The sequence below is a fragment of the Saimiri boliviensis genome, chromosome 13, assembly GCF_048565385.1.
Source record: "Saimiri boliviensis isolate mSaiBol1 chromosome 13, mSaiBol1.pri, whole genome shotgun sequence".
NCBI lineage: Eukaryota > Metazoa > Chordata > Mammalia > Primates > Cebidae > Saimiri > Saimiri boliviensis.
In genome coordinates this window covers 57,199,222-57,214,655 of record NC_133461.1, presented here as the reverse complement: position 1 = coordinate 57,214,655, position 15,434 = coordinate 57,199,222, and the positions used below count along the sequence as shown (strand labels likewise).

General features: G+C 40.8%; 1 protein-coding gene across 2 annotated transcripts in view; it reads right to left on the bottom strand.

The window, feature by feature from the left end:
• Positions 1-15,434, bottom strand: part of CLUL1 (clusterin like 1) — a 32,654-nt gene that overhangs the window by 16,697 nt on the left and 523 nt on the right. For both annotated transcript variants that reach the window (XM_010335518.2, XM_003924800.4), the window contains exons 2-6: positions 14,842-14,960; positions 13,560-13,708; positions 6,970-7,137; positions 4,546-4,975; positions 136-273 (exon numbers count right to left, since the gene is read on the bottom strand). In XM_010335518.2, the coding sequence (XP_010333820.1) occupies positions 136-273; positions 4,546-4,975; positions 6,970-7,137; positions 13,560-13,708; positions 14,842-14,947 (991 nt within the window). In that variant the 5' untranslated portion in view covers positions 14,948-14,960. The remainder of the gene's footprint in view (positions 1-135; positions 274-4,545; positions 4,976-6,969; positions 7,138-13,559; positions 13,709-14,841; positions 14,961-15,434) is intronic.

The following is a 15,434-nucleotide window of genomic DNA, read 5'->3' as shown; positions in this document are numbered from 1 at the left end:
ATGGAAATGAGCCTGCAAAAAAAGTGCTTGGATTGCTTAGAGGACAGCAAATGAATCCACAATGCTTGTGAGAGTGAGATTTTGTCCTCTGTCCAGAATACTAAAGAAACCCTTTAAAAAAAAGCAATTATTTACCTTCAGACAGGTGAGCCTGACATTTTTGGCATTTTTCATGAAATCTGAAACATCCGGACAAATTCTGGCCAAGTTCCCCACACAGTCCTGTGTCCTGCCCAGGTACCATCTTTGAAATCAGGCTTCCGTTGTCAGGGGCTACAGGAAACACAACATTTACACATTAGTGTTGTAAGAGTTTCCACTTTAAAGAACTGGAGACAATGTTACTGATTTTTCTTACCAGTGCTTTCAAATCTTATTTATTTATTTCTTTACTTGTTTATTTTTCAGGTGGAGTCTTGCTCTGTTGCCCAGTCTGGAGTGCAGTGGTGCCATCTTGGCTCACTGCAATCTCTGCTTCCAGGGTTCAAGTGATGCTCCTGCCTCAGCCTCCCAAGTAGCTAGGATTCCAGGCATGCACCACCACGCCCAGCTAATTTTTGTTCTTTTAGTAGAGACTGGGTTGCACTATGTTGGCCAGGCTGGTCTTGAACTACTGACCTCAAATGACCTACCTACATCAGCCTCTCAAAATGCTGAGGTTACAGGCATGAGCCACTGCGCCCAACCCTTTTTTCTATATTTAGACACTGGAATGCATGTTGGTGCAATCATTTCCTAGGACAACCGGACATCTATTAAAAATTGCACATACCCTTGAATCCAAGAATCTCATTACTAGAAATTTATTATTATTATTTACACACATATATTAATGCATGTAATTTTATTTTCTAGGGGGAATCATGAAGAATTATGAATAACTATCTTTTAGGAGCAGGACTTGATAAGATAGGAGAGGGCAGCTTTCATTTATTTTGTTCTTTTACATATTTGAATTATTTTAAAGATAGCATATCTTATTTGTATCATTAGTATTTCTGATAATAGGATTAAGTAAATAGGTGATTGTGAACCATTTTTTTCTTTGGATTTTTCTCTATTAAAAAACCGTCTAGGGCCGGGCGCGGTGGCTCACGCCTGTAATCCCAGCACTTTGGGAGGCCGAGACGGGTGGATCATGAGGTCAACAGATCGAGACCATCCTGGTCAACGTGGTGAAACCCCGTCTCTACTAAAAATACAAAAAAACTAGCTGGGCATGGTGGCGTGTGCCTGTAATCCCAGCTACTCAGGAGGCTGAGGCAGGAGAATTGCCTGAACCCAGGAGGAGGAGGTTGCGGTGAGCCAAGATCGCGCCATTGCACTCCAGCCTGGGTAACAAGAGTGAAACTCCGTCTCAAAAAAAAAAAAAAAAAAAAAAAAAAAACCGTCTAATAATTATTTTAATTTTTAAAGCTATAATTGGGAAGAAGTTTCAAAGGTATTAGAAATGTCTTTCTTAAAGTGGATGTTAGGTATCTATTTTATTACTATTGTTTTTTGCATTTCTCAAATATACACGTATTGTGTGAGTGTGTGAGTATGCAGATGTATATACTGTTATGAACAGTGGGTCAAAGATTTAGGAAAATACTTAAAGCAGATCAAGTTTTGAGAAGTTTTTCCCATAGGAGAATTAACAATCTATATAAAAATGTTGATGTAAAAGAGAAGTCTATCCAACAGAAAATTGGCAATTCTCAATAGAGTGTTCACATTAGGAAACACGTATTACTAATTTACAACCTGATGATTTTCTGTTAGATTAAATCCTCAGCATTTAAAAATGAAACATTTTATTTTGAGATAAATTGCAAAGTCCCTAGTTTAAAAACAGCGAAGCGTCGTTTGACAGAATAGTGTGCCAGGCACCCATTCCCTTCGGTGACTAGAAGGTCAATTTCTCCCAGCTGCTTTCTGGGACCTTCTTCTTTGCCCCACATAACCCCCTGTGAGGCGTTCCACTGTGAATTTATTCCTGCTTTATGCAGTGTTTGCTTTCTTATCTTTTCTGTTATACACTAAACCTCTTGAGGGAAGGGATTTGGTCTTGCCATTTTAATCTTGTCATTCTTCTGTACCTTCTTCTGCCATTTCACCCACGATATGGTGATGTAATTCTCCACTGATCTGTTTTCCTTTCTCTGGACTGAGCTTCTGGAAGTCAGGGGCTGTATCATAATCATCATCTTATCTATATTAATACCTGGAAGGTACACAAAGAATGACAAATTCCAGGCCCACGTGACACTAATTTTCAATCCTGCACCCACAGCATAATTCATCACCTTTCTTAGTCAAGCCTTGACAGAACTTCGGAACCTTTCCAGGAAGCTACTTCCGATTGTTGCTAAGATAAATCATCTACTTTCCCTCCTGCCTGTTTGTTTCCTCCATGAGAAAATTAATGTCAACTGATACTCTCTAAGGCAGGATTAGAACCAGATCTCCTGGCCCCCAGCACTGGTCAAGCTACAGTAGAACATGATCTCATCTGTTCTTTGCAGAGATTCATAAGACAAGTCAAGACAATTCCAAGAGCTACTTTATTCTCTTTTAACAGATTCAGGAACTGAGGTCCAGAAAGCTAGATAGGAAAGAAATATGACGCCAAAATGAAACTATACTAAAAAGAATAGTAATAACATTAATTATCAAGATATTTCTGATTTTCAAATTTCTGCTGTCCTTTGAATGGTGTTCAGAATTCAGTTTTAGCTATTTTTCTAATTTGGGCCCCTTAAACAATCATGACCAATAAGGCCCATCCATGAAGGCTGCCACACAGAACTCGCTTGGTAAATGTTGGTCAGTTACTATTACTATTAGCTCTGTTACAGACCACCACAGATTCCGTGGCTTGAAACAGCACAAACTCATTATTGGATGGTCTTTTAGGTCAGAATTCTGAAGTGGGTCTTACTGGGCTAAAATCAAGATGTCAGCAGGGCTAGTTTTTTGTGGAGGCTCTAGAGGAGAATTCATTTCTCTACCATTTCCAGTTCCTCGAGGCCACTTACATTCCTCGGTTCAAGCCTGCCTTGTCCTGTCTTCAAGGTCATCAAAGTAGGGCCAGATTCCTCCTTTGCAGCCATTGCTATTCATTCTTTTCTGTCTCCTTCTTCCACTTTTAAGGACCCTGTGATTAGATTGAATCCAGCTGGATAATCCAGAATACCCTCTCTATTTAAAGTCATTTGAGGCTGGGCACAATGGCTCACACCTGGAATCCCAGCACTTTGGGAGGCCGAGGTGAGCAGATCACCTTAGGTCAGGAGTTTGAGACCAACCTGGCCAACATGGTGAAACCCTATCTCTACTAAAAATACAAAAATTAGCCAGGCGTGGTGGCAGGCACCTATAATCCCAGCTATTTGGGAGACTGAGGCAGAAGAATTGATTGAACCCATGAGGCGGAGGTTGCAGTGAGCCAAGACCACGCCAGTGAACTCCAGCCTGGGCAATAGAGCAAGATTTCATCCTTCCCTCCCTCTAATAAAAGAAAAAGAAAAAAAATAGTCAGATAGAAGGAACGCACTTTAGTTTTCATCTCAGAGGGGAGCAGCCTTCAACTTGGCTTAGTGGTCAATACAATAACAAAGGAGATGCAGATCCTACACTTGACCCTCATGGCAATTCTCATTTCTCAAACACGGTATCTAATTTCCTCCATAGAAGCCCATAAAAGATATCTCCTGGCTTAAAACATAAAGCAGCATTGTGTATCCAACATGGAGTGTCATGAGACCTGATTAGTATTGGTGGAAGGCAATTCTTATCTAATAATTCTGTAGTTTGCTGTTTATGAGCATTTTCTGTGTTTTATGCATACACTTTATGATTTAAGTAATGATTTTAGTGATTCAGAGGAGGGGACTAAATTGCTCTGGTTATATGTGAGAGTGAGCTTCTTCTCAAACTGGGAGTGGAGAATTTCCGATCAATTATTTAAAAAGTCCCTGAAGCTTTAGCAGAATAGAGCTGAGCATCCACATGAGCTTTCATAAATGAGGGAAATGGCCAGGCATGGTGGTTCACACCTGCAATACCAGCACTTTGGGAGGGCAAGGTGGGCAGATCACCTGAGGTCAGGAGTTCAAACCTGTAGTCCCAGCTACTCAGGAGGCTGAGGCAGAAGAATCGCTTGAACCCAGGATGTGGAGGTTGCAGTGAGCCATCATCACCCCGCTGCACTCCAGCCTGGTCGGCAGAGTGAGACTCTTTCTCAAAATAAATAAATAAATAAAAATAAATAAGTAATAAAGGAAGGAACTTTTTAAAAAAGCTCTCAACCCATTAGCATTTTTTTTTGTTCTGCTTTGAAAATTTGCTCTAGAAAGAGTTCAGTTCTCGGTAATGATGGAAGAGGGATGGTGTGTAGCAGACTTCAAAGCTTCTTTTAAGAGGCTCTGAAAACTTTTTCCATAAATTGTCACTTCAAGAAATGTTATACAATGTGACTCAGAAATGTCTATCGTTTCTGAAGCTAAACAAAACTTGACTTTAGTGCAGACATCTAAGTAAAAGTAATCTTTTAATACTTACCTTTGTCTTGTTTTGGTAGATCTATTGCCTTCAGTGTCTCAGTAATTGTTTCACTGACACTTTCATAAATAGAAAGACTGAAATTACAAAACAGCTGGAAGAAGTTGGGAATGTCCCAAGGTTGCTCAAGATCTGCTTTTGTCATTGTCTCTTTAGAGAAAGCTGGAAAAAAGTAAGGCTCAGTTAGCTCTGTATCTGATATGAAATGTGATTGAAAAGTCTGGTCAAATTCTTGCTGCATCTGTTTGAAGACGTTAAAACTCCTATTAAAGAGAGAATTCACATTCACAGTCAGCTGGCTGAACACGTCCTCCATTTGCATCAGTTGTGCATCTTCCTCAATGAGCTTTTCACTGATGGGAAGATCTTTTTCATTATCTTCATGGAAAGAAAATAGAAATTGATATATCTTCCTGAAAAACCGTTCAATCTGTGGAGTAGAGTAGGGGACAGAAATGGAAATAAAATACTAGTTTTTTTCTGGACCGTTCCCTCCTTCCTTCTTTCCTTCCTTCCTTCCTCCCTCCTTTTCCTCCCTCCCTCCTTCCTTCCTTCTCTTTCTTTCTTTCTTTCTTTCTTTCTTTCTTTCTTTCTTTCTTTCTTTCTTTCTTTCTTTCGAGGTGGAGTCATGCTCTGTTGCTCGGGCTGGAGTATAATGGCACAATCTCGGCTCACTGCAAGCTCCGCCTCCTGGGTTCAAGCAATTCTCCTGTTTCAGCCTCCCGAATAGCTGGGATTACAGTTGCATGCTGCCACGCCCAGCTAATTTTTTTGTGTATTTTAGTAGAGACAGGGTTTCACCATGTTGCCCAGGCTGATCTCAAACTTCTGAGCTCAGGCAATCCACACTCCTTGGCCTCCCAAAGTGCTAGGATTACAGGCAAGAACCATCGTACCTGGCCCTGGACCATTTTTTATTGTAAATTTTAAAGTCAACTTACAGTAGTCATTTCAAATTAAGAATAATTCTGGCCAAGCTAGGATGAGACAATTAACTTTAAGATAATTTCTTAACCCTCTTATACCTGGCTTTGCCTTTGCCTATGGAAACAGGATCTGAAATTTCTCCTGGCTTGCATTTGCCCACTGATGGCCTAAAAAGGTCAAGTTTTCACTTTGGGAAGCTGAGGCAGATGGATCACCTGAGGTTAGGAGTTCAAGACCAGCCTGGCCAACATAGTAAAACCCCATCTCTACTAAAAATACAAAAATTAGCTGGGTGTGGTGACAGGTGCCTGTAATCCCAGTTACTCAGGAGGCTGAGGCAGGAGAATCACTTGAACCTGGGAGGTGGAGCCTGCAGTGAGCAAAGATGGCACCACTGTACTCTAGCCTGGGCGAAAGAGCCAGACCATGTCTCAAGAAAAAAATAGAAAAGAAAGCAATTTGGGTGGGTTGTCTGCCTCTCCCTATACCAGCTTCCGTTTACTTGATTCTTCATCCACAAAAACAAATCTTTAAAGCCTCAAGAAGTTTTCATAAGATCACACGACTAAGGTCCCCAAATCTCCTGACTTCCTGCTGGTGCTCATTACACCATATTCTGGTGTATTAGCAGGTGACAGTGGCTCTAAAAATAGAGCAGATGCAATTAGTAGTGGAGGCAAATTAACTTGGCGCATTCATCATCTTGGCTCCCTTTGTAATTGAGTATGGCATTGCCAAGCCAGGAGCATACTCTAATTAGTGTGTGCTCTAATATGGAGCGTGAAATTCCACTCAATTTTGTATTCAGCTCCCTTCTTGAAGGGGAAGGAAAATCTAGCCTAATTGGAGCCTTTAGTGGGGCAGAGCTCATCCTATTCAGGTCAGCACCCTCTGTGATCCCTCTGCTCAAAGACAACCAAAGGGGACAAAAAAGAAAACATGCCAGACCTACAGAACATTCATGGGTAGGGAAAAAGGGGACATGAAGGGGGGGGTGTGTGCACATGTGTGCATGCTATACATAAGGAGGCAAGCATGTTGAAGGTGACATTTGGGAGGCAGATAATAGCTTTAAACGGCCTCCAGAAGGAAAAATTAATGTAGATTGGAATCAGAGACTGCAATACTATGATTCTGAATGCAATTCAGTAAACATTTGTTGGATGCCTCTAATGCCCAAATGAAGATAAACAAGATATGATCCCTGCCCTCAAAGAGCTTATCATCTAGTGGGAACATGTTCATAAATAACAAATACAAAGAAGAAAGCCAGGATATTTTAAGAGATGCATTCAGCGTCCACTGAATGGATGCGCTAACTTACAAATTGCGTATTACACTGGTGATGGATGTAGCATTAGTGTTAGGTTCTAGAAAGCAAAAGGACTGTAACAGATCAGGCATCTCTGTTCTAAATATTAACATAAACTAATAAAAAAGTCAGCTGAAATAGGTGCCTTAAGAACTGTGAAATCTTGAGCTCTCTTTTTATCTTACCTTATTTTTCACAGAGGACCAACTAGTCTGACAGGCTGTATAAATTCTCATGCAGTTATTTTCCAGGCAAGACTTGCATTCATCCCAGGAATCGGCCAAAGACACCTGGCATAGCTTTTCTTCTTCCTCCAGGTGTTCTTGAACTTCATTCAGAAGTTTCAGGGCCTCCTAATTAAAAGTAGAAACAAAAGTCCAATTTCCTTTTCATGATTCAAAGTGCACCTTAGTTGATTTCACCCTTTGAAATTACTGCATTTTCATTCTTTCTCCTTCAGGTGCCTCGCAGGTGACAGATCTCTCCCAAAGCTTTCTAAGAGCACTAATTGATCCCTATTGAAGACTGTGAATCTTATTCATCTGTTCATTCATTTGTTCAATAAGTATTTGTTGCATGTTTGCTATGTGACAGACATTACTCTAGATGTGGGTGACCTGGCAATGAAGACGCCATCCCGATCTGGAAACAACTGTGATTTACCTACTTACTGGTAAGTCTGTCTTCAATTCTCATCCACTGGGGGAGGGGGAGAGTGGGCTTTATAGTTTATAAAGCTGGCACATTTTATTTCTATCATTTGTACTGCCTTTAACTGTTGTACATCCTTAAATATTGCAAGAAAGTGCAATTCTTGTATGTCAAATTAAATGTTCCCGTCGAGTTACATTCTAATTGCAGAGATACCATCCTTTAGCCAGCTTTGTTCTTCTTGTCTGTATTCCCAGCACTCCCCCTTGTGGTGCTTGCTGTACCTGGCCAAGTCCTGCTCCAGGTGGTGAGGAGCCCAGCAGCACTGGCACCTGTCCCTATAAGCCTCAGCCACGCCCCTGGAGTGCCTTGTGGGTCAGCACAATACTGCAACAGACCTTTCTTCCTGTGCCCCTGCCTAAACCCCTGGCTTCCCTGAAAGAGTGGACTTCTGAACCCCAGCTCACTCCATGCCGAGATATTGTGAGGGGGAATGAAGTGAGTATAGTGTACCTGTCCATAAGAAGACAGCCTCAGAGCTAATGGAAATGACCCTTTCCTGGAGTACTAACCCCAGAGAATCACCTGGACACTGACAATCTTCTACATTTTCTCTGCCTGGCTAGGATTTGTCAGCTAGTTCTGCTGCTAAGCCAGGTAGCATTTGCTATGACCCACATAAGAAAACTACCAGGGCCCCACCTTGCCAAATGCACATTTTAACTCAGACAGGAGTGTGTGTGTGTGTGTGTGTGTGTGTGTGTGTGTGTGTGTCTCCTTGGACTTTGCAGAACAATTTTGGAATCTTACATCTTTTTTTTTTCTTTCTTTTTTGAGGCAGAGACTGGCTGTGTCACCCAGGCTGGAGTGCGGTGGTGCAATCTCAGCTCACTGCAACCTCCATCTCACAGGTTCAAGCGATTCTCCTGCCTCAGCCTCCCAAGTAGCTGGAATTACAGGTGCACACCACCACACCTGGCTAATTTTTGCATTTTTAGTAGAGACAGGGTTTCACCATGTTTTCCAGGCTGGTCTTGAACTCCTGGCCTCAAGTGATCTGCCCACCTCGACCTCCCAAAGTGCTTGGATTATGGGAATGAGCCACTGCACTGGCTGAATCTTACATCTTAAAATGGTTGTTTCTCAGCTGGGCACGGTGGCTTACACCTGTAATCCCAGCACTTTGGGAGGCTAAGGTGGCTGGATCACCTGATGTCAGGAGTTTGAGACCAGCCTGGCCAACATAGTGAAACCCTGTCTGTACTAAAAATACAAAAATTAGCTGATCATGGTGGTGGGTGCCTATAAACCCAGCTACCTGGGAGACTAAAGCAGGAGAATCACTTGAACCCAGGAGGCGGAGGTTGCAGTGAGCCAAGGTCACACCATGGCAGGCACTCCAGCCTGGGCAATAAGAGTGAAACTCTGTCAAAAAAAAAAAAAAAAAAAAAAAGGGTGGGGGGGGTTATTTCTTCAAGGCATGTAACAATACCTACGGAATTTTCTCAGTCAGTCCCAATTTTACATATTCTGTTCATTGTCCCCATAAGTCAAAATCCTAATATTCCCAATTCTAAACTACAGTGACTGTGTACCCTTGGGCAAATTACTTATTAATATGTGTAAGCCTTAGTCTCCTCATTTGCCGATAAGAATAATAGTATCTATTTCTCAAGGTCTTTGCATTAAATTAGCTAAACAAGTAAGGCATCTATTATTATAATTAGTATCCATTATCATAGGCAAGGCATCTATTATCATAGGCAAGGAATCTATTATTATAACTAGTCCATTCTAATAACTAGTATCTCTCAGGCTTCCTTCCACTGACTGCCCAGAAGCACAACAAAAAACAGTTACCAAATCAGGGGTCCCAGGTTTTGGAAGTGAAACATTGCCACGAAAGAAGTAGACCTCTGTCTGGTAAATATTTCTGTAGGAATGTCCTACTGATGCCTTCCATTTCCTGCTAGACATTGTACCAACTGGCAGATTCATGCGTGTAACTCTATTCCTATAGTTGATAGTTTATCAACAGTACTATAGAAACCTGGTGTTGAGCGAGAAGTGGTGGCCCATGCCTAGGATCCCAGCTACTCGGGAAGGTGAGACAGGAGGATCCCTCGAGCTCAGGAGTTCAAGACCAGCCTAGCAACATAGGAAGACCTCATTTCTTTTTCTTTATTTTTTGATACGGAGTCTCTCTCCGTTGCACAGGCTGGAGTGCAGTGGCATGATCTCGGATCACTGCAACCTCCACCTCCCAGGCTCAAGCAATTCTCCTGCCTCAGCCTCCTGAGTAGCTGGGATTACAGGCACCTGCCACCATGCCCAGCTAATTTTTGTATTTTTATTAGAGATAGGGTTCCACCATGTTGGCCAGGCTGGTCTCGAATTCCTGACCTCAGGTGATCCACTTGCCTCAGCCACCCAAAGTGCTGGGTATACAGGCGGGAACCACTGCACCTGGCCAGCAAGACTCCATTTCATTAAAAACAAAAACAAATAAAACCTGGTTTGGGGGTCAAATCGCTCTAACCTTCTCTAGGATTTCCTACTTAATAAGTTTCACATGGTCTCACTAAATATTAATAAGGAGAGGTGGCGGAAGTGGTCAGTGATGATCCTGGGTCACCACCAAGCAGTACCCTCTAGAATAGGTAGGGCTCAATACTGGGAGACTAGGGTTGCTTACACCATATTTGCTAATTCATAAATTGTCTAAACCGACCTTTATTCTAGGCTTAAAGTAACTTTACGGAGGGATACTCAGGGTTAAGGAGATTTTTTTTTTCCAATTTTCTAATTGAGTGCCTCAAACTTAAGCGTATAATTCAATGAATTTTTGTACGATCAAGTTTTTAAGAATAAACAAAAATGATCCTAGTTGCTTGGATTCTTCAGGGCCAGAAGTGAAATAAACATTTGCTTCCTTGACTCACCCAAACTCGAATATTCTTATTGTAGCTGTATACCCTATCTTCCTTGCCGGGAGGTTCAGGGAAGTGAGAAAAGCAGAAAGTCACTGGGTCCCACGTGCACGCATCTGCTGACTTTATCTCAGTGCACTCATTACGGTGTTGGAGTAACATGTTAATTAACAAACATCTCAAATCCCGGTTTTCTTAGATGTAAATGAAAGTAGTGGTTTACCCAGATGTTCAAAGTATTTCATGTGATAATGTGTTTTGTGAAGAGTGTATTAGCGCTATCTAGTGTCTCTATTCCCAGATGGCCAAGCTCACAAGCCCACCAGGGAAGATCCCAGCTGGAGGGGCTTCCATATTTTTCTGATGAGGAGCTATTTTGGATTTCCTCAAAATCTTTTGATTGCTGCCAAAAGGGAGAAGGGTTTTGCAGCTGCTGGTCAGGCATTCTCCTTTCCTTGCTGGAATCCTGACTGACTCAGGGCAGTAGGTGGGGCTGCAAGATCAATCAGTCCGATGACAGGCTGACACACAGCTTTGGGGTCAGCCTGTAACACTACCAGGCTTCAGTTGCTTAATGGACTCCCAGAGGCTGTGATGCTCAGAAGTAAAAAGATGCCAGCATCAATCTGGAATTCAATGGTCCTCAGCTTTATAGATAGAGGGATAGATAGAAAATATTAGAACTTCCACTTATACTTTTTAATTAAAAGTCTGGCTGGAGTGGGGTGAATGGGGTATTGTTTAATATGTATAGACTTTCAGTTTTTGCAAGATGAAAAGAATTCTGGAGATTGGTTGCATGACAATGTGAATGTATTCAACAATATTGAATGGTACACTTACAAATGGGTATGATGGTAAATTTTGTTATACATATTTTAAAATATAACATTTTTCAAAAAATAAAAAATTTAAAAAGTAATTTACTCTCAACATGAAAATTGAAAAGACTTTCCAAATTATTTTTGCTAAATTTTAATTTCCTGTTTGATTTAAGGGTAATGTTTGAAGATAACCTTTTTAAAAAAAAACATTGTTTTTGAGTGTGATGTTAATTATTAATGTCATTAAACTGCAAGCTATTCAATGTCTATAGTTTAGAAATGTACTGAACTTTATACTGTAGCATATGAACAATTTTTTACATCTTCCAAGGACATTTGAATATAATATGTATTCTCCAGTGATACATAGTTCGAGCTATAGCTATTAAGTAAAGCTATTTGAATTTTTCTTTTTCTTTTTCTTTTTTCTTTTCTTTTCTTTCTTTTTTTTTTTTTTTGAGACAAAATCTCACTCTGTCGCCTAAGGCTGCAGTGTAGTGGCCCAATCTTGGCTCACTGCAACCTCTGTCCCTTCACAGTGTTCAAGTGATTCTCCTGCCTTAGCCTCTCAAGTAGCTGGGATTACAGGCACCTGCCATCCCCTTCACTCCCCCCAGCTAAAATTTTTTGCAATTTTAGTAAAATCGGTGTTTCACCATCTTGGCCAGACTGGTCTTGAACTCCTGACCTTGTGATCCACCTGCCTCAGTCTCCCAAAGTGCTGGGATTATAGGCATGAGCCACTGTGCCCAGCAGCTATTTGAATTTTAAAAAGTGAATTAGGTTAATGTATTATTGGATATACATGGTACTCTCTCTCTCTCTTTTTTTTTTTTTTTTTTTTTTTTTTGAGACGGAGTTTCGATCTTGTTGCCCAGGCTGGAGTGCAATGGTGTGATCTAGGCTCACTGAAACCTCCGCCTTCTGGGTTCAAGCAATTCTCGTGCCTCAGCCTCCCGAGTAGCTGGAGACAGGCACCACCATTCCTGGCTAGTTTTTTTGTATTTTTAGTAGAGACGGGGTTTCTCCATGTTGGTCAGGCTGGTCTAGCACTCGAGACCTCAGATGATCCACTTGCCTTGGCCTCCCAAAGTGCTGGGATTACAGGCGTGAGCCACCACGCCCAGCTACATGGTGCTCTCTTGAGATGCATATGTCAGACATCGTATGTGCCCAACTGTGTGAGAACCTTGGGAAAGAAGGGATTGATCCTCTACATTCCAGAAGCATCGACCGTAGCTCCCTTGCTCTGTTCACATGCAGCCAATTGTAGTGAATTGCCATGTACAAGAACTCAGGTAGACTAATGATTTTATTATCTAGTTTTAACTAAACTAACCTTCACTAAATGGACAGGAGGCTTAACAAGATTCTTGGAAAAAAACTTGGCAGATTAAAAACAAATGAATAATTTAAGCTCAGTGGACAAAAAGCAAATGGTAGAGCTGACAGTTCATCATCATGAGCTCTTTATTGGCCATGTGACAAAGGAAAACTGTGGTGATCTAATCAGATCTGGCAAGTTGGCTAAAAGTTTCAAAGTATCTAGAAGATTATTTGAAATGTGGACTTGGCATCCACACTCACTAATGATGAATCTCACCTTAAATACATATTGTGCCTTGAGATATTAATGGTAGCAATTTATGTATCTAACTTATATGTAAATTAATATGCATATATTTAGGAGTGAGTGCTAACAAACTTTTTAGTTGTAGAAATGAGAGACCAAAAAACTTTGGGTCGGGCATGGTGGCTCATGCTTGTAATTCCAGCATTTTGGGAGGCTGAGGTGGGAGGATCACTTGAGCCCAGGAGTTCAGGACCAGCCTGGGCCAACATGGTGAAACCCCTACTTAAAAAAAAAAAAAAAATTAGCCAGGCATGGTGGTGGGAACCTGTAATTTCTGCTACTGGGAAGGCTGAGACAGGAGAATTGCCTGAACCCAGGAGGCGGAGGTTGCGGTGAGCTGGGATCAACTCCAGCCTGGGTGACAGAGGGAGACTGTCTTAAAAAAGAAAAAACAACAACTCTGGAGACCACTGATCTAGTTAAAAAAACTCTCCAAATACTTTTGACTCAATATCCTAACTGAGAAGAGACCAAGAATTATTCATTTTTGAGAAAGCAGCACTATGCAGCGATGAATCCCCCAGATTCTGGGGTTTGGAGTCCTGCGGAAGCCTATCCTACAGGAAATACGCTCTTCAAGGAAATCTGAATTTTCCTTCAAACTTTTCCTCCAATTAAAGCAACTACCCATAAAATTTATTATTAGGGAAAATAAGTAATTCATCAATGACATTAACAAATGCAATATTTCTGGTCCAGATCTGTATAAGAACAGACATTATTTTCAATGACTGTACCTGCTTTTCCTCTCTGCATTTCTTCAGTGTGCTCATTAGATTGGTGTGTTCCCTCTCTTTTCTTTCCATCATGATTTTCATCTGCTTAATACCAATCAAAGCCTTCTTCACCTCTTCATCTGCCTCTATCTCCCCCACTTCAGAAAAACCTAAAAGACACGTGGCAATTTTTTCTTTGAGATCTGATCAGGTTACAGAACACCAAGTTCACCAATCTTTCATGTCCCCTAAAGAGAGGCTTAATTGTTCTTTTATAGGCTCATACACTGAAAGCAGATGATAATGAATTAGCTGTCAGATGCCACATGGACTCAGCTGCCACATGGACTGTACCTTCTGTTCCTCACTTGTGAGCTCCTAAACAAATCAGAAGTCACTGAACCTCCTTCTTGTCATTTTGCTCAGGCCCTGTTTTCATTTATCCATTTTTTTTTTCTTTCATTTAAGACTCAAGTGTGTTTATATTAGAGAAAATTTTGCATTTTTTTTTACAAACAATTTATATTAAGTGCCCAGCTGGGGACCTCAGACACAATCAACAATTTCTCTTTCAGCTTTAGTTACATTCCAAAGAGGCATGAAACCTAGAAAATATCCCATGTAATACAAGCTTCCTTTATAACCTAATGGATGTGTCTTATACCTTTAATAAGACCTTAGTAGTTTTAAAATCAACTGTCATTCCCTGTTCAAAATAGCTGATGTGGCCTCCTAAGGAGCTTATTCTTGACTCTGAATTTAATTACAGACCCCAAATCAGCTACATTTTAGCTCATTGATTCTTCTAAATATTAACTACCCAAAGCATTTATCACCAAGCAAAGGTTGCAAGTTAATGGCCATAGAACAACCAGATTCAATGTAATTATAACCCATTCTTTCACTAGTTTAAGAATAATTTCACAGATTACTCTAATGGTTTAAATTGTTCAAATGCTAGAAAAGTATTTTACTGTTCATTAGAGCTGTGCTGAGATGACACCAACCATCTGGATGATACAAAAAAAATGCAGTGAAAAAATTGGCAAGTTTTATCTACATGATACAAACAACTGGAAATGTGAACATCTGCAGAGACATGATTGGAATTTTCTATTTTTGTCCAGATGTTTGGAGTCATGATGACTTGGTTTAAGTGCCTGGAGAACGTTTCACCGTGCAGACAGTGAATAGGGTTATCTCTCAACTGCGTCTCACTATAAATGCCAGCAGGACAGCCAACATGCAAACAGGGCATCCAACATGCAAACAGGACACAGCATGGATAAGAAACCAAACATACTCTTCAGGTTTTCACTGATCGCAGCTTTGTCCTTCCAAGTAGGTGCACAGTGACAATCTTTCAACCATAGCAGATACACGGTAAACACCAAGAGTGGCGGCTTCATGATCCCGCTGTTACTGCAAAGGAAAAATAAACCTGCATCAAATGCCTTCCCTTAGGTTAGTTTCTGTTGGCATCAATCGAAAACACATGGGGTTCCAAAGCATTTTTGCTTCAATTTCTCTTTATAACTTTAGACAACTTACGCTAATGTGCCTGAGACATAAGGAAGCTTGAAATGTAAGTTAAAAAAAAAACAAAAAAAAATCAAGTTCTTGTTTGGTTTAAATTCTTCATGACAGTTAAATAAGGTCGCCATCTGAAGTACTTGAAACTCAACACAATGGGCAGGATAGATCACGTCCTCTCAGAGTCCAAGCTTCATTTTATTTCCTTGTCAACAGCAAACATCTCTAAATACAGAACTGATTACTATCTGTTAGAGGTATTTTTTTTTCCCTCCAAAATTCTATCTTCTCAAGTGAGTTTTTACCTAGGTGGTTTGCTACTTTTTTTTTTTAAGAAAGCAAAACCAACCACACATATTTTTC